Below are 26,094 nucleotides of genomic sequence, written 5' to 3'. Positions count from 1 at the left end.
CAAACAAACGAACATTTTTTTTACGCATATTACAGTTTCATTGTTGCAAAATGCCTTCTATAGATACTTTTAATGTTTATCTCATCAAAACTGACAAAAACAATTCAGCACTTTAATCCAACAAGTGTGCGATCGGTGTGTAACCCAACAAAGCTTGCTCAGGCTTAAGCTTACTGTATGTCAGTAAGCCATGTGGGCTCCTCGGCAGATCAAGTAACTGCTGATAGCATTTGTAAGGTCGTCATGCCACTTAGACAACTGATATCCAACAAATGCACAATCAGCTCAAACACCAAACACATTGACTTTAGTTGAAGTGTGACAGCGTATAAAACACACACATTCGCAGGGGACAACCACTGAAACACTACAATCTGCAATGGGATCCCTTTACTTGTCTATTTTTGTACTGAGCTGCAAAGAAAAGGCTTCGTGAGACATATTTTGAAATGAATGGCATTTACAATCCACACTGAAAGAATTATGATATGGGGCACTAGTGGATGACTTACACTTTGCTACAAGGACACAAAAATAAAGGAGTGGGAATTTATTTACGTGTTACTGAAACGTGTGATGGAAACTCCCCAATGTTCTCCCCAGAGGACCAATTTGCAGGAGCATTATAGCTGTATAACCTCCAGAAAAAAGATGTTGGTACAGAAGCAAGACAGACTAAAAGACAAATGGAGTGTGAGCATATTTTTTCAATCCGTGGATTTGGCTTCCAGCACGTCACGTTCACTTCACTGCGTGCACATTTACAAACCACATTCTCATAAATTGGTCAACTACTTCAGAAAGGCAGGATAATAAAATATGACTTATTGTTTTCTAGTCTCAAAGGAAATGCCTTTTTCTTAGAATAAGATACACATGGAATACAATTTTCTGGTAGAAAACTCAACATCCTAAAAAGGTGTCAAAGGAATGTCCAAACAGGTGAGTTTACTTGTGAGTAGTGCCCTCCAGCTATACCGAAAATCATAGGATGGAAAAGCTATTCGGGATGAGACTCAAACAAGTGAATATATTTATCAAATCAGGTATGCTCCCAGAAGCACTTAGAATGTGCTAAAGCAGGAAGATATTTTTAAATATCAAACTTTCTATAACTAACAGGCCATATTAAATATTGATAAACTACAACTTTGTTGATCAAAGAATTGTGTTCTATACACTTAATTCAGGAAGACAAAGATATGATTGTGTTAGGATTAAGAAACACTTAACACAATTCAATGATCTTGAGATTGAGACTTGATTTGTCTTCTACATTTGATCCATCTTTCAACACTGTTGTGGAAACCAGTCATGAGCTGTAGGCACAGGGACCAAAGCTCCAGATCTTAAAGTAGGCTTGGATCTAAACTGAAGGATTTTTCCTTATTATACAAGTTTTAGGTTGATGGGAGGCACTGTAGAGCCCGGAGAATTGCTAAGACAGCCCATGCTGCTCCACACAGGAAGGCCCCACCCAGCCGAACCTGGGACCTTCTTTCAGTGAGGCAAGAGTACTGACATCAGTGGCAGGGCGGCTGACTAGTTAAAAAAAACAAGACAACTTGCATTGTTTTTTTTGCATGCTAGTAGTCTGCATCAATGATACGTCTTTATTGTGTTCATTGGAATGCTTACGGCAGGAAACATTCACCCATTTATAAATTGTATTTGAGATAAAATAGCATAGAATGTATGTGTGGATGCTGCTGTAAGAAAACAGCAGCAAATGTGTGCCATTTTCCAGTGACTTAGATGAGTGTAGCGTAGGAGGGGGAGGGGAGAGGACAGTCTGCGATGATGTCATGGTCCCAGCAGAGTAGATTCAAAGTGACTGTGGTGAGGTGATGGTGCAGCGTACCCACCTACAGCCTTACACTTTGGGTCTTCACTTACATTATATTTGTTTGTGTGTAGCAGTAAAAAAGAATACCCTTCAGTGCAGTATTCGCCTACTTGAATCTTCATGATGTCATGCACAGAGCGCCTTTACTGCCAAGCTTCCTTTTTTGGAAGAGAGTCAATAAACGGAGACCAGAGGAAACAAGGTATCTAAATCTGAGTCCAGACTCTACTTGTGTGGGTTCACTTGGTATAAATGTAGGTTTAAAACATGTGTATTGCCTGCACATTCACATGCATCAGTATTTATGATCTCTGTTAATGTTGCCAAATAGTGTTTTTCAGTGTGACATAACATGAATGCACTCACAGGTAGCTGTGTGTTACCTGGCTCTTGATGATGTCATCATCCTGGTGGACTTGTAGGACGTATCCAGAGTTGCAGGAGATGGTGCAGCGGTCTCCGTTGAAAAAGTGGCGACTAGAGCTACTGCACTTAAGATCTGCATTGCGGATTAAAGGTTCCTGGCAGTCAATGGCTTCGCACGAATAATGTACACAACTAGATAGGGATAGAAAGAGGAAGAAAATGAGGAGAAAATTATCTATGCAAATAATAAATGATACATTTGTGGATAAAATGCCACTGTAGATTCATGACACTTATGTTAATATAGAATTAAAAATCAACTGATCAATGACTGCCTTGCATATAAAATCAATAAACCACACGCAGAGAGGGCTCTGTGAGAGTTATGCATAGGAACATGGAGGGTATATTTTAATAAAGATGACAGAACAGTATTTATAAGTTGCATTACACTTAGACATAGCTGTATGTTAGATGCCTGTTAGAGAGAACATAATAATAAATAAAAATAAAAATAACACAATATTCCAAATTACAATATAGGGAGTTAGGACAACAAGGGTCCCCATCCTACAGCAGTTAGACAGTGTATAGAATAAGAATATTGAAAAGGTTAAATAAAATAACTGTAGCATTGTTTGTGATTTTTGTTTTCTGGATTTGTTTTGAAATTGAATATGGAAGTAGTTTGAGTTATTTGAATGTGATGTATAGAAGTAAAAAATGTTTTTAAATGACTTGCAACAATGCAAACTTGAATGAGCAACTACTTGATATTTTCATAATGGTAAACAAAATAAGCCATCAAGAAATCTATGACTGATGGAGTCAGACTTAAACTTTAACAGCCACATCAAATCAATAACATAGGCAGCTTTTTGCCATTAAAAAAAAAAACATTCCCCAAATCAAAGATATAGGGCCGTATTTTGCCTACACTCGTGTGTAGCACACACAGAGAAGCAGATGAACCGAAGATTATCTGTACACTATTTGTAAAGGGGTTTTGAGTCTTTATAGTTAATCTTAGATGTCATACACAGGGACTACACAGCTCGTTCTCTGAGCACAGACATACATGCATCTCATGCATAACACTGGTGTGGAAATTCAGGGTAACTGACTACCCATGAATTCTAATGATCATATGTTTGATATTGGTCATTGAACATAAATGTATCAGTTGTGTTAAGTGGCTCCATGTGTGCAGTCAGCCTTACCTTTGGCCAGTGGGGTTATAGATCTCGTTGCTCTGGCAGCCACTTATAGTGATGGGATCGAAGGATTGAAAAGAGCGCAGCCCCACACCTGAGATGGCCACAAGGTGGGAATTAAACATGACCCGGATGGCCTTCGTGTGGTAGAACGCCATTGACAGGTCATGGCTCACAGGGATCACCAAGGGGTTAGTGCGACAGCTGAGGCGCCATTCTCCTGTGAAGAGGCACAAGGAAGACGTCTTATTGAGGCAAAATAAACCTATTGCTTTTGTCTGTGGTTTTACCTAGACTGTGGTTGCCTTCATTGGTATCCACAAGCTGCACTGTTATGTTGCACTGTGTCTGGTCTATGTAACTGGTCCCATCCGCTGCAAGGTGGACGATTACAGCTGCTGCCACCATTGGATGTGAAAAGTGAGCCTGCATGGAAGAAGACATAATGCAGGGTCAAAAATAGCCAAGTTTCTAGCAGGGAATGTTCCTTGGAGGTTATGAGACACTAAGCTGGTGGTCATGTGCGGATTTCAAGATTTAGTAAATGTATTTTAGATTAATACCATCAGAGTTTTATGTGGGGATGCATAGATGTGTGCTTTCCCAATGACTTTGAGTCATTATGTTTTACCTGTGCTCTCTGTAAACTAACCAAATATATCCGTCAATACACAGTCTTGTCACAGTTCCGTTTATTATCTTACACAGATTTTTCTATATTCTCTAAACTCAAAACATTGCATTGTGGGATAAATAACTAATGAAGCAGGAAATCTATTGTTGAACAGAAGAGTCTTACTCTTCTGTGGTGAGTAAAAACAAAATATGTTAAGTGTGTGGTGTAAGATTATTTTTTCATTTATGAATTCAAATGCCTAAATAGATTACAATACATTTTCCACAAATAAATTCCCAATACATTTATTTTAGGGAGTTTCTCTATATAACTGCTGTAAATAAGAGTTACTTTTGTTACTATTATTACTATTTTTTTTATCTTTTATTAAAAATATAAAAGCTTTTTTATAAGGGCTTTTCTATTACGTTTTTTAAAAAGTTTTCTATAAGTTATCTGTTCTTTTACTTCTGTACCTACTTTGTGTTGCAACAGTGGAATGTCCCCATTGTGTGGACAAATAAAGGCTTATCTTATCTTACAAATCTGGGCAGAGAAACATTATCTGCAATGATGAAGATATAAACATTCAGCAATAAACAGCACTATATACTTAAAAAATATAGTATTTAAACTGGGGTCTAATATTTGCATGGTTATGTAGTACACACAGTCGTACCTTGAGCCAGTAGTTGGAGTTTCCCCAGGGTGCCTGACTGCCCCCATGGCAGGGGAACCATGCATACTGTGAGACGCCATCTGACAGATCAAACACCTTCGACTGACATGTCTGGGTAACAGAAAAAAATAAAATTGTATCAATATGTATTTATCTATAGATATATCTATTTAATATGATGGCTTATTAGTTGTTATTTTTTTCACGAAGCTTTAATACAAACCATTTGAAAAATCAATACATTAAAAACATTGTCACAATTATGGCTTTACAAACAACAATAACAAGTTTTCCAAAACAGTAAGTTTCTTACAAAATACAATAATTTCTGGTTGGCAATTGTATTACCAGTACTAATTGAAATATGATGAACATTGAACATCCAAACTAAATAACATAATCTAGAACACAAAAATTGTTTGCATTTTGAATGCCGCAACTAATGATTGTATTGTTTTAAGCTGTGAGTAAAGAGGAAGCATAGCGTGAGCACGTAAATAGAGCTCATGTCATCACTATCTAATATATATCACACAAAACATTAAGACAGCCAAAGGTGAGGGAGGGCAAACACCCAAGGACAGTGCGTTTCGCCCGCTGCCCTGAGCGAGTGAAATGAGACACCAGTAACACGAGAGTTGTGCTGGAGAAGCTACTGTAAGATCCTGCCACAATGGAAAACTGGTCAGAGCACCAATCTGTCCATACGTATATCTGTCCCCTTGATCTGTTGACCTTTCAGCACCAGGCTGAGCGGGCATTTTAGAAATGCAAGTGGGTTAACAAACACCTGACAGCAGCTGGGGGCTGCCTGGGCTTGTGTAGTTATGTATTGGTCTAGTCAATAATAACCATAGAATGTCATCAGGTTACGTCTGGAATATCTCAGTAACCGGTAGGTGTTTGCCAGCTTTAAAAGCTTTGTTGTGGTTCATTAACATGGAGGAGAGTTCAGAAAACATGCAGGTATTCCAGGAGAGCTGGGCTTTATAAGGTTTATAACCCCTCAACAGGACTGGTATCTGCTCCTCTGTGCAAGTAGGTATAACCAGAGTCCTCCAAAATTACCCTTAGTAAGCCGCTGATGTGATTGTGTCAGACTAAACTATCAGAGACAGACTGAGTGGTGACGTCCTTTAGTGGCCCCTGGCATGACTCCACAGAGTGCAGTAAGCATTTTGCATACATTATCAAGCCTGCAGCCTGATGGGAACTAATTACTTAAAGATACAATATAATTATAGTTTTAATTGAATACAATAATGTTTATTATGGTCATTGATGTCCCCATCATGTTTTCATCATGCTTTTTAAACTTTTTTCATCTTAAAGGATGATAGATTTGCTACTACTGGCCATTCTCATCTGAGCTGAATCCAAAACAACGTTTCTGTGTTTCGGCCATTTGAAGATGCCAGTTAGGCCCTCATACAAGTCCTGGTCCAGATTATGAGGAGAAGCAACAGAACACCATCGTCCCTCTCATTCTGAGAATGTCCCGATGTTAGTCAATCATGCATTGAAGCACATATTCAAACTATCACATATAACAATTGCATTTACCCTCTGAAAATCCGCGCAAGATCGTCATAATGACATAAGTTTTGTCATATATCAATTGCAATCACTATAAACATGTAAAACATTGGCATTTGATTTGGGCTGTCTTTTGTATTTGTTTTTATTTAAAAGCATAGCTTTTAGTGTGTGTGACAAGGTAGTAAAGTAGATGCAAAATGTTTCTAAGCTGCAGCAAAATCATGCTTATTGGTCTCTTTTTGTGCAATGGTGATGGCAGCTCTTGTACAAATTAAGTTATTCATGTCACAAAGGTGCCACTAACTACACCTTCATCCACACCCCTCCTCCTCCTGCATCTCCCTAGTGTTTCTTGACTCTCATTACCTCCAGTATAAAGGTTCACACAAGGGAGCCTAGTGTGAACTCACAATGTATCTTTGATCGTTTCAAATTACTCAATTGCAAATGTTTGACCAAGGATGGATCCCGGCTTTGCTCGCATTAACAATATACAGTGTATTTAGAGAGTGTATCTGACACCAAGTAAACACATATCCGGGATAAGGTTAGTTAACAGGTGAAGTTCAAATTAGCTGATTAGCTGATTACTTTAGAGCATTACAGTAATTGATATATCTTGAGACATGTACAACATTTTAATAGATGAAGCTCACAGTGTTTTCCAAAAAGAGAATTTCAAATGAAATGGAATGAAACCATTTCTGAAGTCTCTTTTCTAAGTATCTATTTAATGTTCATTCAGAAGGAAAACCATGTATCTTCTTTAAAAAGTATTAGCATTTCTGGAAATGCATTCAGAAAGACGCATTGTGGAACACATGGAAATAATTTGCAGCAGTTGGCAAGTGAGAGCAGCAGACAACAGCCGACCCTGGTCTGCAGACGCACATTGCTGTTTGTAAATCACTACTTCAGATAAAAGCTCAGGGAAGTGTCTCGAAGCCTAGGGGAAATACTGGTCACTAAAGGTGAGGAAGGAAGCGAAAATGCCAGCTGTCACACCCAATAGTTCAAAATCATATTATATGTTCAGTAGAAAACATTCATCAAAAGACTGGAAAACAGTATAAAATAGGGGGCAGCTCTTCAGGAGAGTAACGACAATGATAATGGCTCTAATAGCATAATGTACTCTGGAGCAGCTTGCACGTCAGCAGTTCAGTGTTATGGTTAGATTAGATCACTGTAACAGAGCACAGAGCTCAAAGAAAATGCATGAAGAAACCAGAAGTTACGCAACCATTTACCATTTAGTGATAGTTTTACTGAACCATAACATTTGAGTCTTAAAATTCTCAATATTTGTAAAATTGCAGTTGTGATCTTTAGACTTTCTCTTATACATGAAGACCGTGTTTTTCTCTTCTCTCATAATGTCCCACATTCAATATGCCGTTGGAAGATAGAGTTAAATGCTTTTCAATTTTATCAACAATCAAAGTGCAATTTTGTGTGTTGGAATCTACTTTTGGCAAACAAATTTTATCTTGGCTACACCAATTAGAAAGTTCCGAATATACTAAAATCCTTCAATACAATTTCAAGTAGCAGTGTGTCATTCCTATGCTCTTGTCTTGGTTTTGTTGGCAGTTGTATTCAAAATATTGATCTGTACTGTCTGTATGCAGATATTGGTAAAATAGTAATAGTAATAGTGAAAACTTCTTCAGCTAGAACTCTACATAAAGTATGGTGTGATTTTTTTTTTTTTGGGGGGGGGGGGGGTATTTTTGATGGCATGTAAACAGAGGAAAATGTTGTATGAGTTCTCTTGATTTACTTGAATGTTGGTGAGCGCCTGGTGTGTGAGGTAATGTCCTGTCACCCAGCCTCACCCAGAGCTACTGAAGCACCCTATGACACTAAAGCAATGCTGGGCCGCTTCACCCACTACCCAACTGAGAGTGTGGCTGTAAAAGTTTGTGACTGAGCCAAACTCTCCACTTTACCTACACACAACTCCAAAAGCCAACAGCAGCTGTCTTAGTGGTAGGGTTTAAAAAACATAAGATTATCTATAAGATCTGGAAAGTGCACGGTGGCAGTGCAAGTGGAAAAAAAACATTAGGCTTCCTCCTAATGCTCCCACATTCTTATGTCACTGGCACCTGACGTACACTGCATGGTTTCAGGGAACGTCGGTGAAAAAGAAACTGGTCTTACTGCAAGCAACAGCTCAGCTTCTGTAGAAACATTACATTTTCATTTTGTGTCTGTGTCTCAACTTGTTCAAAGGTCTTCCTGTGTTTTGATGTGAACATATTGAAATATTATGAAAACAAGAAAAAAAATTGACATGCAATACTAATTTGATACCACAATGAAAAAACTCTTTAACATATGATACATCAATGTGTTACAGAGAGACTCAAGACTCTTTAAACATCTCCATCCCAATAGTACACAACAAGTTTAAACATAATTATGAAAGTTCATTAACAGCGTTTCTAAATGCGTTCATGACACAGTAGGAAAGAGCTTTACTTGCTTTTGCTTTTCTTTGGCTGGCAAAGGTAAAAATGGAGAAAGCACAGCACTGACAGTGTTTCTGTGTGTAGCATGTATCTGTGTGACGTCCTCTGACAAACCAACGTCCTCCATTTCGATATTTAACCATCTGTAACATTTTCTAGTTTTTCATGTATAATTTCTGGCTTTACAAACAGTACAATTTAGAATCCCTACATGCCTTTTAAACATTCATATGCAGTGTGTAGGAACCAGAACTGCCAGACGAAGATGTCCGGAGTTCTGTGACTTGCAAACTGTAATAAATTAAAAAAAACTACCAGAAAGTTAAAAAAAACAGAGTTTTAAACACATGGAAACACCGAGCTTCTTTATCCGCCTGGAACCTTTTTGTTTCTACACTGTTTTTTGGGGGGGAATCAAAAGTGTGCCATTTTATTTGGTCATACTATACATGACGTCTGAAAAGTTCAAGATCAATCCTATCAATACTTGCTCAAATGAGTATCTTATTTTGAAACTAGTTCTAGTATAGTTTTTTTTTTTTTTTTTTTTTACAACCCTAATACGGACAACCTACTTGCACACTGCTTTCCCTGGACTTAGAGAAAGCTATTTCCAACTAAGAACCGTTGCATCCATTACCTTCTTCACCCTTTACTCTAAAGGATTGGTGACATTCCATACTGTGCATTTGCCATAGGTTCTGAGATGTGTGTGGCAATATCATTTGGCGTGACAGAAGTAAAATGTTATCCCTTCTGTTGCTTATGTATAATTAAGAGGAGCGTTCTCCAAGGGTGCCCAGAGGTTGCGTCAGAGATTGCCCAGGCAGCAGCATCCTCCTGAGAAATCACCTGCTTAGTGTTTGATCTGTAGGTTTCATGTGCAGAGTGCATGCAGCACAATAGCAAATATAATTTGCACAATGCTTTGTACTGAAAAAGAAGTCTGAGAACACACAGAGCCGGACCATTTCTCCGGTCCAATCCCCTCCAGAGAAAATCAAAGTGGCTCACCATATTCCATGGTGTGGTTGTGGCGGAACATTGTGTTCTGCTCCACAAAGACAGCAGTAGTACATTTCAGTTCCCTATGGACCTGCCCTATAATCCTGCATGGAGTGTGTTCTCATGTGTCTGCACACTTTCTTTTTATGAACTTCAATGGAAAAAGAAGTACCCTTAAAACCTTTAGGGGGGAAAACGTTAACAAGCCATGGAAATTATAATCATCAATTTGAGTAGCATGTATGTAATGCAATACAGTTCCATCCAAAATGCATTTCTATTTTGCTGATGTCTTGAATAACTCTTACTAATAATAGTAATAACCTTAACTTAACTAAAGTCAGAAAAAATGCTGTTCATAAAGCACATTTAGGGTTTCCTCTGCTTGGTTCCAAATCCCCCTTATTTTTGCACAATTCACACAAATATAAAGTGATATTTTTTTCAAGCAGATATACAATCTCCTCAGATTCCTCCCAGTGCTGTTGTTGGTTACTTGCATCCACAAAGAGCCCTGTCACTGGGCTGCCCGCCTCGCTCGCCACAGACTCATAGACAGAGTCAACAGTGACTTTGGAGATCAAGCAGCCCTTATCCCTGATGCCAATACATGCTTTGTTTACCAGATCAGAAGGAAATTATCTTCTGACACACAGTGACTCAAAACATAAAACATGTGCACACTGGACTGGACTGTTTTAGCTATGGTCTTCTACTGTTGGTACTATTCAAAAACAGGGAATTTAAACAACAACAGATGAATAAAATTCAGATCAGGAAACACATTTCCCTTTTTTCCTCTGTGCTATCTAAAATGTTGTTTATCAGACTGAATGAAATGGACTATTATATGCCACATTCTATACATTTTATACTTGTTAAGAGGGCCAGTGTCCTGTATTGTGTACTCATGATTATCACCAAGAACAAAAACACAACAAATGATTCAAATTCATCTGGAGGCTTCATAAAATCAACAACTGATCTCCTACACGAGATTATCCCAATAATTAACACTTCATTTCTATAATTACAGTTTGCTGTATATTATTTATAATTCAATCACTTTTTATTTATTTATATATTTTGAATAAAACAATTATTGTCCAAAGCAGAAAATGCTGACTCTTGAGCATCTGTTTGATCCACTTAAATATGCACATCTCCAGGTAAACGTGTGACCATCTGTGCAGCCTTGAGGTGATGTTATCACAGATAACCCTCAGGGAACACTGTGTTCTTGACAGTATGGCTTTTGTTTGAACAGCGTGTTCTCTCTTGATGGCTGCATGGGCCTCTCCATCTAATCTTTTGAAGCACACTTTAGAAGGAAATTAATTAATAGATTCAAAATCTATTCAGCAGCAAAAGGTCATGCATTTTTTCAATAGGAATTGTAGATTTCAACGTTCATAGCAATATTATTTACTGGAGTAGCAAGCTCAAGGTTTATTGATATTATTAAATTACCTTTGTGACAGCTGGATATCCTGCAGCCACCTCTCCGGAGCAGTATGGTTTCTCCTCTTGGGACACTTCCACACTGGTGGCCCACTGATCCAAAAATCCACTGGGTGTGTAGAGACCACAATCTCTTACCCCTGTCTCACGCTCAAAGTCCTCACACACACCATCACCATCGTAATAGTAGCACATGCTGGGCTCCTCTGCAAGTAAAACAGAGTTACATTACAAGGTAGGACATGGTTTGATAATACTGCTTTGTTAAAATGTTACTAATTGTTAACCTTAACTAACGTAAGTATTTGCATGAAGGAAACCGAGAAGTGGAGGTTTGATTTCTTTCAATGGAACAATATAGTGAGGGAGTCATTTCCAGAAATACATTTTGTGCATTATTTTACTTGCAATAAAAGGTATAGGAACTTAGGGTAAACTGGTGGACTGGAGCGCAGCAGAGGAGCTCAGAGCTCTCGACTACAGCAGTGTCAGCCACTGGGGTTCCTGTTAGGGGGAACGGCGGCACTCTGTGCCAAGTTGGCTGGGGCCTCCTCCTCGAAATTCCAGCCCTCCTCTTTGCATGGCCAAATTCTCAAGTCAGCTCTGTGCTCTGGCAATAGTGAATCGAGGGGCTACTGAGGGGGCATTCTGAATACAGACACCACTCTGCAGTCATTCAAGGAAGAAAATGGAATAGTCACATGACGCTTATAAACAGACTAAATCAACAAAATACCTCCACAAGCGCTTCTTCAGCGCATTATATGTTAAGGACTCATTCACTCACTCACATTCACAGAGTCTTGCTCAAGGACACACCAACAGTGGAAAGTCATGCAAAGCTTCAAAGGTAAAGGCTAGAGCGAAGCTATGAGAAATTAGCATCCATTATGAATATGAATGAAGTTAAAGCAGGCCTGTGTGGTGGGCCAGCACAGTGTTGTACATCCTCTCTCCTGGGACAGTCATTTATGTAATGTAAATGTTTTTTTTAACTCCACACATCTGTCTTCTTAGTCGCCAATCCATCTTCAAAGGAGTTACTTTCATCTTTTGGATGCAATTGGACTGTTTACATGGACCAACACAATCACATATCACACATGTTTATTTCAGTTATTTATACATATCTCTATAGGTTGTTTTGTGGTTTTGCAAGTAGAGCCTTGGCTAACAGCTGTACATACAGTAAAGTATGATCCAGCATGATCCATGTAAAATGTGTTAATTTTAGAATATTCCCACCAAACATCCTGAATTTAAGTGATACATCTTTGCATCCAAAGCCATCAGTGCTTTGTGGACCTTCTATTTGTGCTTGAGAGAGGAGGCGGGTCATCAGAGGAGCGCTATTTTCACAAATACATTGTAAAATGCAGCCGTGCCCCATGTTCTGCAGGTTTTGGGTGTTTTTTTAAGACATGCTATGCATTTCATCACTGATGTCTTTCAACTGATCATCTATATTTACCCAAAATAACACAAATTTAAATTGTGATGAACACCATGTGAATATTCCTGCCCCTAAAAAATCACTCATGCAGCACACTTTAAAGCTCAAACTTACCAATACAGTTGAAGAAGACCTCTTTCTTACATTGACTGGAGCAGCCATCCCCATTCACAGAGTTCTTGTCATCACATTCCTCGCCTTTGAAACTGAAACAGTGAGGAATTAATAGGACAGAAATTGTTTAAAAGTTGATTCTTAGTTGATTTGAGTTTTCAAGGATGGTTGTACCTTTGAATGCGTCCATCTCCACAGTATGGAGCCCCCACTTGATGCACAAGTGGTGGAGAGGGCTCACTGTCACTCCAGCTGGAAACCGTTTGAACTTGATATGTATACGCAACATTTGGCATCAAATCCCTAAACAAAGGGTGAGAAAAAGTGAAATCTGTTTTTAGATTACATAATAATTGTGTATGTATACATTTTAAACTAAGATGCATCATCTCTATCTACTGTATGTGAGCTTTTATTGCACGGGGAACAGAGCCCGTGGCCGGTCCCAGTATTTTGACGTGTTTCTTGTGTTTTAATGCACTAATGGACAGTTCAATTGTTGTTGTTGTAAAGAGCTGTACAAATAAAGTTTGATTGACTGATTGATAATGGTTTCTTGCAGGTATTAGGGGAAAATGGACTGAAATGGCCAATTACACTCAAAAATGTAATCATTTCTGCATATATTTATGGGATGTTGTTCTGAGCTTGAATTGGTAGTTTCTCATTTATGTGTTTTGGCTTTCAGCGCACTGGTTCTTCGATTGCCAAATGTGTGTGTTCATGTGATAAAATGTAAAATTGAATGAACTTTCATTTAAAAGGTTAGCAGAAGGTAAGATACATATTTTTAAATCATTTTATTTATGGTAGAAAATGTGACATCTGGTAAAAAGAACGGCACAGGTATGAAAAGTAAAGCTTCTTCAGACTGGCTGGCCGCCATGTTGTCCTTCAGAAAATAAAAGGACAATCACTTTTTACAATCCAATTACAGGTAATGATTATTACACATTTTGTCTAAGTATTTGATTTATTTGTACCCGATACCCTCAGTACCCATGCATTTATTTTCTTTGGCATATAATTCAGTTTGAAAAGTTGACATTTTTCTGTGTTTGTTTGATTGTTTAAATTTTAGTTTGGTGTTGTTTTGTCTCATGTTGTTTTGTTTTAATTTGTGTCGAAGTTCTCTATAAATAAAGTTGTATTGGTCAATAAGAGTACTGTAAGTCGGAGTAATGAATGAGATAAATAATGGGGGAATATTTGTAATTGAGACCAGTTAGCTGCTATTGATGATTTCCTGTAGACGAGGGGTTCTATAAACCCTATTTATAAATAAATAGGGTTTATTTATTTATTTATTTGTCTATGGGAGTTTTTATTTATTTATAGGAGATCTTCTACTGAAAGTGTTTTTTAGACTTCCTATAAGTGATCTGTTCTTCTGGATCTACCTCTGTATCTACCTGCGTTGCACCAATGAAATTTCCCCATGTGGGACAATAAAGGAATATCTTATCTTATCTTATCTTATCTTATCTTATCTTCTTAAGCTTTTTAACACCAAGGTCCAACTTTCTCAGCACAAAGTCATCTGTGGCCCATTCCCATACTGATTATTTTATATTCATTTTTGTGGCCTTCAAGGAGAACAAAAACTGACTCGAGGAGAGACAGTTCGTGAGCATTTGTAACATGATATCTTACTTACGGAATGTGATATCAAAATGTTGCTTTGGTCCCACAGTGTAATGTATACATCTAGAGTTGAGAATGGGAGCCAGGGCAACCTGGCAGATATTATAATCCACTGGAATAAATGGTGACGTGTTACTCATAAACTGCCATATATTTGACATGAATGGAACATGTGGTTCTCTGATTGATACTCCAACTGTCAATCTCGACCATCAAAATTCTGGGCGAGAGGACCCAGTCCCAGACCATAGGTCTATGTAAATTAGAAACGCGTGCCTTTGTTGATCGAGATAGCTCAATGGGTATGTGCTCAAGAGCATGTACCCAGGTTACGTGGGAGAGGATGTGTTTCCAAAGTGTCTTGAGAAGAAGATATACTAAAGAAGTTAAAAACTTAAAATGAGCTTGGAAGAGAAACTCCACTCCAATATTGTTTTGATCTGGTGACAGTATTGGTGTTGATTCCATTATTTTATAACATTAAAATCTGCATTTAAAAATTATGTAAAGCTGGTGGACAACCACATGGCACAGAAAAAGTTAATGTTGAAAGGGAACACTCTTTGTCCAGTCGGATTAACTATGGGGTTTCAAGAGGGCTGCACTTAACTTCTTTTGAGATTGGGGGTCTCTTCATGTCAGAAAAGATAAGGTTGGATTTAGTGACAGCTATGAAAATCATACCAGACACAGGATTAGCCCTTGGGATGGTAAGGAGCCAGTGGGTCAAAGTAACCGAATCCTTCTAGCCCTTCTCTTCATTCCTTCTTGACCCCCTATTGTTCTGCTCAATCACCTATTAACCCTCCTCTACAGCCTTGCAACCATTTACCCCAATCAGTTCCAACCTTCCACCCAGCATCGTCTATTCATTTCAACAATCTTATCGCCCTGGCCTCACATCCCTATAATCATTCCAAAAACACCACCCACAAATGGAATTAAGGAAGTGAAGACACCAATGGTTCCTCGTGCTAAATACCCCCCAGTGTAGGGGCCAGTGCCCTGACAGTGGGAGGTCAGTCACCCCTTTCTTCAAGACCTCTCCGCCCCATTCATCTCTATGGAAACATGCTGGACTCACTGTGTGGTCAGCCAATGCATTCCAGCAGCAGGAGCTATGCCGAAAAGAACACTTTACATTACATTTGGACTGCTCCAAAACATCTGGAAGCCAATTTTGACAAGAGTACATTGAAATTTTCCTTTTACAACATCTCAAGTTCTTAATTTGAGAAAATCCTACATGCATATACTGCGCTGAGTATCCCCGGGCATCTACAGCAGACCCATATGCTCTCAAAACAAGAATACTTGACTACTGACCACTGGAATGTGACCACAGCTAGTGAAATATACCACAGTGCTAAAGCTACCTAGGGTAAATCAGTAAGTGTACCAAGAACCACCAAGAATAAATATATTTCTTCTTTTTCAACCAGAAAGCTTTAGTAACTTAATAACTTGTATAATACTCATTGTGAGTTATATATTAAGTGTATGGCCCAGACAGCATGCTAGTCAGATGGCCTTGCATAAAAGTACCATATATAACCTAATATGTATCAAGTCAGCACAATCCCAGCAGTGCCAAACTCTAACCGCAGTGCAGCTAATACTTTCAACAATATGTGTTGAAAGGAAAGGAAAACAGATGTGGGCACTATCTGACCTGTGACTTAGGAAACAAATGTTTGGCAGCAGTTTTAAAAATGCAAGAGTACCGAAGGTTTAGCAACGTTCCTGGGGGGACTGGAAAGGATATCTTGTACTACTCACACAACATAGTTTTGGGAACTGTTTCTAAACAAAAACACATCCTCTTACCAAGAACATAATACCATGCAATTTTTCTCTATTAAATCTCTAATGATATAAAATGTGAGCAAATGAGAGCAAACCATCAATTTTTTCTTTTTAGCTCGTAAATGCTTTTTCAATTTTTACTATTGCAGAAAAAGCATTTCCCATGTGGCTTGCTTACCTGTCTGTGTACGTTCGAATGAGTTCATTTAGTATCAGACCCGTGGGTGCGTGGTTGAATGGTGGCTGACGCAGCAGGCGATATTGTAGAGGTTCACAGTTTCTACACAGTTCACAGTCAGATTTAGAAGCCAAGAGGGTGGCATCAATCTCTAGGTGCTGCTCCATGGTGAAAATCTGTACCCCGTACACTTGTTCTTCAACGTCCAGCTTTATAGTCAGTGGGGTGTCGCAGAACACATTGCTTGGGCCAAGTGAGATGTTGTTCCCATTGACTGTCAGAAGCAATATGTTGTGGATGGCTGGAAGTGCTGTTTCCTCAGAGCCAAAGAACGTCACCCAAACTGTTAGGGAGTCTGGTACTAATGGGTGTGGGAACTCCAGCTGAAGCATGCAGCCCTGTAGAGGACACTCAGAAAGGCCCACCAGGCCTTGCTCGATTCCAGCATTGGGACTCCAGGTGCGCACACTTGGCTCACAGACCTGCTCCACATCTGGAGGGCCTGTGGAATAGACAGATACAGCATGTTAACAGTCAAAGCATTTCATACGAATCATTCAGTTCACAGAAGGGTGTTAGAAATGTGTATTTTATCGATATCCGGAATCCAGAGACATTTTTTCTACGATATTTTAAAGTTTACAGAATGTTCAGGGACAAACATATAAAAACAAATCAGGATATGTCCGGGCATCTATTCTGAGAAGAGTCCAGTTTTAACTCACTGCCACATAAACAGGTCAATTATGAAAGTCATAAGTGCATAGCTGAAGAAAGTTGGCCATGTGGAAATTGTTTGACACCGTTTTGTTTTACTGTAGTACATTGTGAATTATTTGATTTGGGCATTTAGATTTACTGCCTTATACATCAAATGAGACCAACATACAGGTGCATCACTCAACTGTGAGTGGACCTAAATTGGCAGTTTTATGCAAGAATTTATAGCCATTGAAATCCATATATTTTTACGTTCATTATTTCACCCACTCTATACAAGCTTTTTATATAGAATGTGTTCGACATTTGCTATGTCCTGCTATGCAAAAATTACAAATATAAAAACACACAGACATTTTGATTCAACTGAAGACATCTGACATACAATCTTCTTTAGCAAATCTTGTGTTATCTATTAAAATATAATATAAAAATGCCTGTTTATGTTATGTAAATAATAAACAACTATATTTTAACATAGAGAGTTTAGCTTAAGACATAAACTATTACATTTTTGTCAGAATTAATAGTTTGATAATTGGACACATAAACAGTCCAAATGAAACAATGTAAACTGAGAGAATGACTCAAGATGAGGCAACAGTTGTGACTCTGTGGACCCGGGAAAGGAGTCAGACATGCCCAGACTTGTCCTCATTCACATATGAAAGCTGTAGTAATGTTTACCATGCAACTGGGCCCAAGCACCAAACCAAAGCTATTATTAAAATGGAAACTGCATAACCACCCATCAATATTTTATTTTGATATTGCATTAGATTATTGAGGATTTAGACTACAATATGACCATTTCACTTTAACAACAACAAAGCAGACTTGACTTTTAAGCTATTTGCTAAATAAAACATGCTGTCTTTAAACACAAATTTTAAATCTCACTTTGCAATCACAATGTTAAAAGGTCTATACCAGATTTGTTCACATAATATAGTAAAACCTGTTGCCCTACTACAGATATTGTAGAAAGATTTATTCAGATGAAAAATTGATTTTCAGTGCGCGGTCGAGAGCATTTTTGCTGTTAGCATGCTAATGTTTGCTAGCAAACTCGGTCTGCCCTCTGAGAGTTGTGAACAGAGCTTGAAAACTCATTCCTGTCAATAAATCCAAAATAATGATAATAATATAACAATGATATTAATATATGCCTTATACTTGTAATGCACTTTACAGGCTTGTTAAAGCCTCTCAGAGCTACACTGATGTCATTATTCTTCCATTCCATACTTGTAAGCTACTATTGTAGCCACAGCTGTCCTGGGCAGACTGATGGAAGCGGATCAGCTCCGACCGCCACTTATCATTCACGCACATAGCACTTTCACACTAGGTAATGTGGGTTAAGTGTCTTGCCTAAGGACACAACGACCTTTGGGTTGGTGGATGAATGAGCTACATCAGGAATATATTAACAATGAACAATACATGTGGAATGATGCAAATAAAATTAAGTAGGTCTGTTTTTTAGTTTTATTTAGTTATTTAACCTTTATTTATCACGGTAGGTCGCTTGAGAACAGATTCTCATTTACAACGATGACCTTGTCATCCTGTTTTTTCAAGTTTTTAAGAGAGTAAAAATTAGGTACAGGATCTTTAATATAGAAGTACCTTCAGCTTCTCGGGGAGACCAGTGTCCAGACGGGTCACAGGGCCGTGGTGAGGACGAGTTGGAGGCATATTGCAGCAGAATCCCCCCTTCAGTGCATTTATCACACACTGATCCCAATTCTCTAGGAAACCAACAGTAAGACACAGCAACAAACTTAGAAACAGGCTTTACTCATCTCAATTTAGATAGGAGATAAGCTCGTTCACCTGTTGTAAACGTGTCCAGAAATGGGTGGGAACCATTCCAGTGTAACTGAATTGTGATTCTGCTCAACAACTTGTGGTGGCATTGGCACAAGAGGGGGTTTAGAAGTGGTCTGCCAGGTCTGGTAGATGAGGTCCAGGTAGCAGTGCATCCTGGCAACTTGGTTCAGTGTGAATGAGTCTGTGCAGGAATCATCTATAGAGAAAAAACATGCATTCATTTTTTTATCAAGCATACTTTTACAACACACACAAAACAGTTGTTGAGTTTTACTTTTCACTAGTAGCGTGCAGTGACTTTTGTGGATGGGCAAGCAGACTTCGGGTGTATCAATATTTGTGGATAACAAACCCCGGTCTCCCACATGAAGAGGAGCTTTTACTGAGCTAAAATATCTTACCTGTGTAAATTGCTGGATGCATTGAATAGTCTCACTTCACCGATCAATTGATTACACAAACTAATGCTCTATGTTATTAAAATACTGCCTGTATTTCTAACTGACGTGTAAATATCAGAAATGTGAACAGAGCCTATGCTACAAACAAAGAATTGTCTCTAAAAGATAGTTTTTAAGTCACTTGTTGAAATTTAGTGCTGATATTGCTTCTTCTTCTCTGCACATGCACAGTTAGGCAGAACCTGCAAATAGCCAAGATTCCCACATAGGCTCAGTGTGCATGTGCAGAGCTCTAAAACAAGCTGTTGTCATCACAAGTTGTAAGAGCTCATATCAGAGAGCGGAGCGTGAATGGGCCTCTGAACACGATCAAAGAATAAAAAGGGGCCGGAGAAGAAGAACCAAGCTTCCGCAGTATTGCTCTGCGGCCTGTAGTGGCCACTAAAAGACATCCAGCCAAGCTTCAGCAGCAGAAGTGATGGGGGAAAACAGGCTTATTTGGATATATTTCAGAACAATTTAAATATAGTTGTGACACAGGGACATTTTATATTTTATTGGTCAATCACTGCTTGCCTTGATTTGTATTCAAAAGACAATACATAATTGTAGGAATGGAAAAATTCTTGACCTTACCAGCATAGCTCATGTAGTTGTTGAATGGTGTGTCTTTAAATTGCCGAGACCCACAGGTCTCGTTTGCAGGTACAGGATCGTGGCAGCCTTTGAATTTGGGGGTGGGATTGGTGTCAGCACACAGGTCTCCAGTTTCCATTGAAGGCTCAGTCTCCAGACAAGCATCATTGCAAGACTCAATTTCAGATATGCCTCGAAAAACATGATAGAGTCCCAGGCTGTGGCCGACTTCATGGACCATGGTATCAGTGTGACCAAAGGTTCCATAGAAAGATGGGTTCAACACAATGCCACCTTGAAATAATAAGAAACAATGCATTGGTGTTCAACATAACTTCTTCCAACTAAAATGCGAAGTCAGTAAGATATGTTACTACTCTGAGACGAACAATAACTAGAATCACAGATGTGCTCGTTTTTCTCCCACCTAAATGTGTGAGGGCTTCTTTGTCCCAAGGCCAAGTACCAACGCCAGCCAGATCTTCATCAGAAGAATTGACAAAGAAGACATTCAGGTGAGTTGAGCCATCCAATTGCAAGATCTCTTTCAGCTCCTTTACATCCAAATAGGCTCTGCAAGAAAATGAAGGACAAAATAATGTGACAACAGCATACAACTTTAGTGTCTTTGGCCGATATGGATTGATTTTTGTGCCGTTTTAAATTTGTGGTGGGCCCAACAAAACAAATGTGTGTGCAGGGATGAAGAACCAAGTATACACTTGCCTTTTCATATGGTGCTTTTAAGATTCTTTCGATGACCCATAAGATTTTTTTGACTTAATTGACGCACAGTATTTGTGACCCATGTCTTGAGGCAGATGTTTTACTTGTGCAAAGTTACTTAACCAGCCTATAATAAATTATTTGTCTCAAGCCCTTGGAACACAACCAGTAGGACTAAAGACTGCAATCATTCACACAATCAGATGTCTTCCCAGCAGTGAAGCTGCCATTAATTTTATGAAAACAATAAACACAGAGCTCTCTCTGAGCCTGATTGGTGGTCCTGGTAAACAAGCTTCACAAGCTCAGTCATCCTCTAGACCAAATCAATAATCTATTGCATTCAATAGCAGATACATCACCGACAAAATAACATACCAGTCCTACAGTAACTAATCAAATCAGATTTAGTTTTGACCTACTTTCAATGACCCACTTGCACACCTATTTTGTTCTTACATTTGCTATGTACTGTACCAAAATAATCTGAACACAGGTGAGTAAAAAAATACATTGTAAATTGCTCCCAATTTAGCCAAAGGCATTAGCAGTGGTTGCACAAAGGGTCAAGGGTATAAAGTGAAAAAATACTCAAATGCAGCATTGTTCTGTGTGATGTGTTTTCTGAAGATGAACTCTTAAAACATTTCCTAACTATTAAGAATACATTTTCTTTACATTGTCAATGAACAAAACAGATCAACTCCTGGAAAAAAAATAAAATGCTCGATCATATGTGCATTTAATGTAGCCTAAAGAAGGTTCTTCAAATGACTGTAACACTGATGTTTGGCAGAATTTTGAAATAATACCAGAGTAAAAAATGTCTTCCTGTGACAAGCCTTCTACAGTTACCACCAATGTACTTTTCACATGCAGCCACATGGAATGTTTCATAACAGTCCGGCTGGATAAAAGGGTGGCTTGGTTAAGATGCAAAATTCCTTTAAAACAGCCGTTTTGAATAAAGACTTTCTTGTCAAGTCTCTGTAAAATCAACTGGGCGAACTCACTAAGGCATTGGTTCCGAAGAAAGACTGGAGTATATGATATAACAAAGATTTTTAAAGGATTTTAGGAATTTCATTATTTTCACTGAAAATATTTGTTCAGAGACTTACTACACAAGGTACACAAGGCCAAGTTATGCAAAAAGACTTAGTCAGCGCCAGATGATACTGACATCTACCCACATTTTTGTTTATTGTAATGTTTTGGGTTTGCTCAAAATTGAAATAGAGAAGTACAGTTTAAGTTTTGTAATTCTGCTCAATTAATGTATTGTTTATCATACGACGATATTTTTCTGATGGGGAAGTGATCCACAGCTTTCAGTTTAGTCATATTTTACAACAAAAAACAGCTCCATCTTACAATTCTTATATCTATGTCTCCATTCTACAGTCCTGGTTTCTTCTTTTACTTCTCATCATTCATTTTGTCATCTGGGATGAGCCACTTGGGAAGAACAGGATTTTCCATGCATTTAACCATTCAAATATTCAGACATGTTCTGGGAAAATCCTTAAAACAAGAATGACAAAGGAGAGCAAATAGAGGGAAAGGAAGATAAATGTAGGTTTAAGCTTCACTAAATAAAGCCAAGTATCACTATGGTCCAAGCATCTGCTGCAAAGTTATGTGGCCTTGTAAATATTCCAATTTAAGATATACATATTAAGCTGATTTTAAGAAAATCCACCATGCTGCATAGAACTCATTGAAAGTTTGGTTGAAAGTGTGCTCTGTACACACATCTCTGGAGCAGCACACTGGAAGCCTGCAGGACTGCACTGCATTGTAGTGATGATCTCACACTTTAGTACTGTACTAGCGCCCTCCTTTTTGATTGACTTATACATGCATTTTTCGCTCCCATAAAAGACTCTTGACTCAAAACTCACCACCCTGTGTTGTCATGCTTCTTATAGAGACATTTTACACATCCTGGCAGTTGCTGTTATTGTCTGAGCCACTTCTCTCTATTTTATGATGTTGACCTCAGGTGAAACCTCGATAACGGGTGCATTTATTACGGGTGCTACCACTTAAAAGAGGAAGTCCTGGTATTTACGCCCAAGCACTCCATAATGTTTTATGGTACGGGGGCTTAAGTTTTAGACGACCAACTGTAAAACACTCCCAGCCCAGAGGAGAGGCAGTATGGTAAGGTGAGGGAGTAAAAGGTACTCAAAACAATAACCTGTTCCAGCCAGGCATCGACATAGGATGTCTTTGTCAGGCCCACCTTCCGTTTACTTAGTTATTGTTAATTGGATTTAAAGGCTGACACCTTTACAAAAGAAAGGTTATCTTCACCACAATCAATCTAGATGGAATATGCATGAAATGGTTCCAGACTAACTTCAGTGGCCAGATTAGAAGATTCCAGGTGCTTGGAATTGAAACAGGCAGGGAGCTTCTTATTCTACCATAACCGGAAGAAGCATCAAACTCTTAGTCTATATAGAATATATATATTCCCCTCAGCAAAATGTGGAGAAAGAAATGAGAGTTATTTTCAGTAGTATTTTCAGAAGAGAGAGTTTTGTAGCGCGATGAGCCAGATTTCTGAGACATGTGGTAAGTGGTAACAGGCACAAACTGCAAAAATAAATGCAGGACCTCACAGTCGTCGTTCCTTTCACTACATTGCCAGCCAGTATTCCTTAATTAAGAGGAATGCCAAAATGTTTCCAATGCTGTTCTGCACTCGTCTCAACAGGAATGCCTTAACAAAAGCTAAATAAGCAACCACTTTGGAAGACTACCAGTAAATTATTTTTTTACACTGTAAAATCTCATATTTCCATTGCCTTTGGATCTGCTGGTGTTTCTGTGAAATCAGCAAATACATGACATTATTGTAATCATGATATAACATTTATTTTAATAAAAGAATGACATTGTGATTTAAATTTACCCCTTTAAAAACATTTGATACTATGGTAAATGGGAAAACATTATCTTGCTTGTGTCTTGTCATTAATTAGACACTTTATCATTATTATTACCCTTCACAACAATTACTTGCGTCAATCAAGTGTATTACTGTGACACAGTGAACACAGTCTTCTCAATTTAAGCCTTAAGGCTTCACGTTGCTCATTTTTCCATGTTTTGCAAATTATTGTGGGCAGTCAAGTTTTCTACTCATTCCCGCTGCAGTAAAGACCCCCTGTACTGCTCACAAAAATGCCTCAGAGCGGAGTTTCCATGGGTCAATTTTCTTTCCACTGAAGGGTTGTCAAAATCTGTATTTCGAAGAATTTTACAATAGCATTTTTTTCTTTTCCTCATCACTGGGTCTAGTGTTCTTCTGTGCAGTATTCCAGTGAGTTTGACATAGCGCATCTACAGCAGCAGCAGTTTTGCAGTGTGTAACGTTCTCGGAAAGTAGAAATCATTTCATTTAAGGTTGAGACCAAAAACTACCCTTCCTTCCTTGCGTATAGTCGGAGTGTGGAATTAAGTCCATTTATAATGAATTTATATATAAATTCTGCTGGATCTGTTTTTAATGCTTGCTCTCTGGTCAAGGCTGTTTGAGAAGCACATGCAGCTGACAAACAAATGTCACATGAATAGTCTAGTTTTTGAAAAGGTTTCATGTAATTTGTCCTGCTTGACTAAACCAGGCCAGGGATAGATTGAACGTCCTGTCCCAAGAGCACTTCCTTGGCCACACAAGGCAAGAGTTGAATTACACAACCAAAATTATCAGGAAGGGCTAGACATCAAGATTGTCTTTTCAGGAATGTATGCATGGAAAGTTGATAGTTTGATTTTACGACCCTGTGAGGCTATCGTGTAGGGTTGAGTTACCCAAATATTTTAGTTGAGCAATAAACGAAGCAAAGAAAGTAATAGTAGGTTAATTCTGTTTGATAGTACAGCTAAAGACAATTATTTCTGTCAGTGCAAGAGAGAAAAGTGGTCTTACTTGTGCGGAGATGAGCGGTTGAAGCAGGTCTTTGTCACATCAGTCACAGCGGGGTTACAGCAGTCGCCATTGTCATAGTTGAAGTTTTCCCAGTTACACTCCGGCTCACAAATATCGTTGCCCTGTTTGTGTTCAGGACATCTGCCTCGGTATCCCGATGTGCAGTCCCCTGCGTCATAGCCCGTCAGAGGATGATTACATTCAGGGTCACACACATCATTACCAACTTTACTAATGTCACAGTTTGCCAGGATCAAGCGGTTTCGAAGAGAGGAGTTGGTCACGTTATGGATGCTGAGTTCCCAGGTGATGTTGTAGGGGCTGAAGGCATCATTGAGCTGTTGATGCTGCAGGCTAATCTGATGGTCTGTTACTGTTGGTCGTCTTCCTGCATCATCCCAAATATTTATCACTCGATAGCGGACTTGTTTGGGACGTCTGAAGGTCCAAAGCTGGTTAAAGTTTTTAATGACCTCCACATTATCACAAACAGTCTGACCACAAAGGGGAGGCTCAAGTGTTATATCTAATAAGTTTTCGCCATTGGTAACTTCGCCCCCTTCAAGACCACCTACTCGCCCAAAACCTCCTTTCTCAGGTTGTGGAAAACTCCCATCTTTTACAGTGAGCCACTTTCGTCCTGGGTGTTCAAAGGTTTCACGGATGACAAGATGAGGTAGATCTAAGGGATCTTCATGGCCATGCATGTCTCTGATAATCTGCCTTTGTCCTCTGACATGCCTCCAAAGACCCAGTCTTTCTACTGCCCCTCTGTAATTGTGATTTAGGGCATTACCTCCAATCATCAGTACTTTGCACTTTTTGGTCAAATGGCTAAAGACATCTCCCGACTGCTCCCGACTGATGCCTACCTGGGCGCCATTAACAAAAAGTTTCATGTAGATGCCATCATATGTGACTGCCACATGGGCCCATTGGTTTGGCACATAACGAACGTTGGAGTGAATGGAGGTCACTTTGTGTGCACGGTCAGTTTTGAGGGAAAAGAAGAACCGTGGGTCTCGATTTCCATATTCACTGATTGCCTGAATACCGAGCAGCCATCCCCGGTCACTGGAAGCATAGAAGCATTTGTCGTAGAGGCCTGAAACGAAACAATACAATGGAAATTATTGGTAAAGGAAAAACAAATGTGTAACTGTATAAATCAAGATAATTTAAGACTTGAATACATATTATATCAAATAAAACTAAATGTTATCAAGATATTAACATTTAAAGCTATATTTTGATACCAGGGAAAAAAGGTCAATTCCCTCCAAATCGCTTTTAGTCAATTAATTCATTTGTGATTATGACATGGATCTTTTAGCTCTAACTGAAACTTTGCTTCAACAAGATGATTATGTAAGACAAAATGAGTCCACCGCACCCAGTCATTTTAACTTTAAGACCACTAGGGGCCCAGGCCAA

General features: G+C 38.8%; 1 protein-coding gene across 2 annotated transcripts in view; it reads right to left on the bottom strand.

Moving 5' to 3' along the window:
- Positions 1-26,094, bottom strand: part of pappaa (pregnancy-associated plasma protein A, pappalysin 1a) — a 52,374-nt gene that overhangs the window by 16,827 nt on the left and 9,453 nt on the right. For both annotated transcript variants that reach the window (XM_072453124.1, XM_072453125.1), the window contains exons 2-14: positions 24,661-25,765; positions 20,419-20,564; positions 19,992-20,285; positions 18,958-19,150; positions 18,751-18,872; positions 16,399-16,900; positions 12,945-13,073; positions 12,771-12,862; positions 11,213-11,409; positions 4,722-4,832; positions 3,717-3,852; positions 3,433-3,646; positions 2,230-2,404 (exon numbers count right to left, since the gene is read on the bottom strand). In XM_072453124.1, coding sequence (XP_072309225.1) covers positions 2,230-2,404; positions 3,433-3,646; positions 3,717-3,852; positions 4,722-4,832; positions 11,213-11,409; positions 12,771-12,862; positions 12,945-13,073; positions 16,399-16,900; positions 18,751-18,872; positions 18,958-19,150; positions 19,992-20,285; positions 20,419-20,564; positions 24,661-25,765 — 3,416 coding nt within the window. The remainder of the gene's footprint in view (positions 1-2,229; positions 2,405-3,432; positions 3,647-3,716; positions 3,853-4,721; positions 4,833-11,212; positions 11,410-12,770; positions 12,863-12,944; positions 13,074-16,398; positions 16,901-18,750; positions 18,873-18,957; positions 19,151-19,991; positions 20,286-20,418; positions 20,565-24,660; positions 25,766-26,094) is intronic.

Source organism: Eucyclogobius newberryi, unplaced genomic scaffold, assembly GCF_026437365.1.
Source record: "Eucyclogobius newberryi isolate DKJ021-1_F unplaced genomic scaffold, fEucNew1.0.hap1 SCAF_2, whole genome shotgun sequence".
NCBI classification, from domain to species: domain Eukaryota; kingdom Metazoa; phylum Chordata; class Actinopteri; order Gobiiformes; family Gobiidae; genus Eucyclogobius; species Eucyclogobius newberryi.
This window is presented reverse-complemented; position numbering and strand designations above follow the sequence as displayed.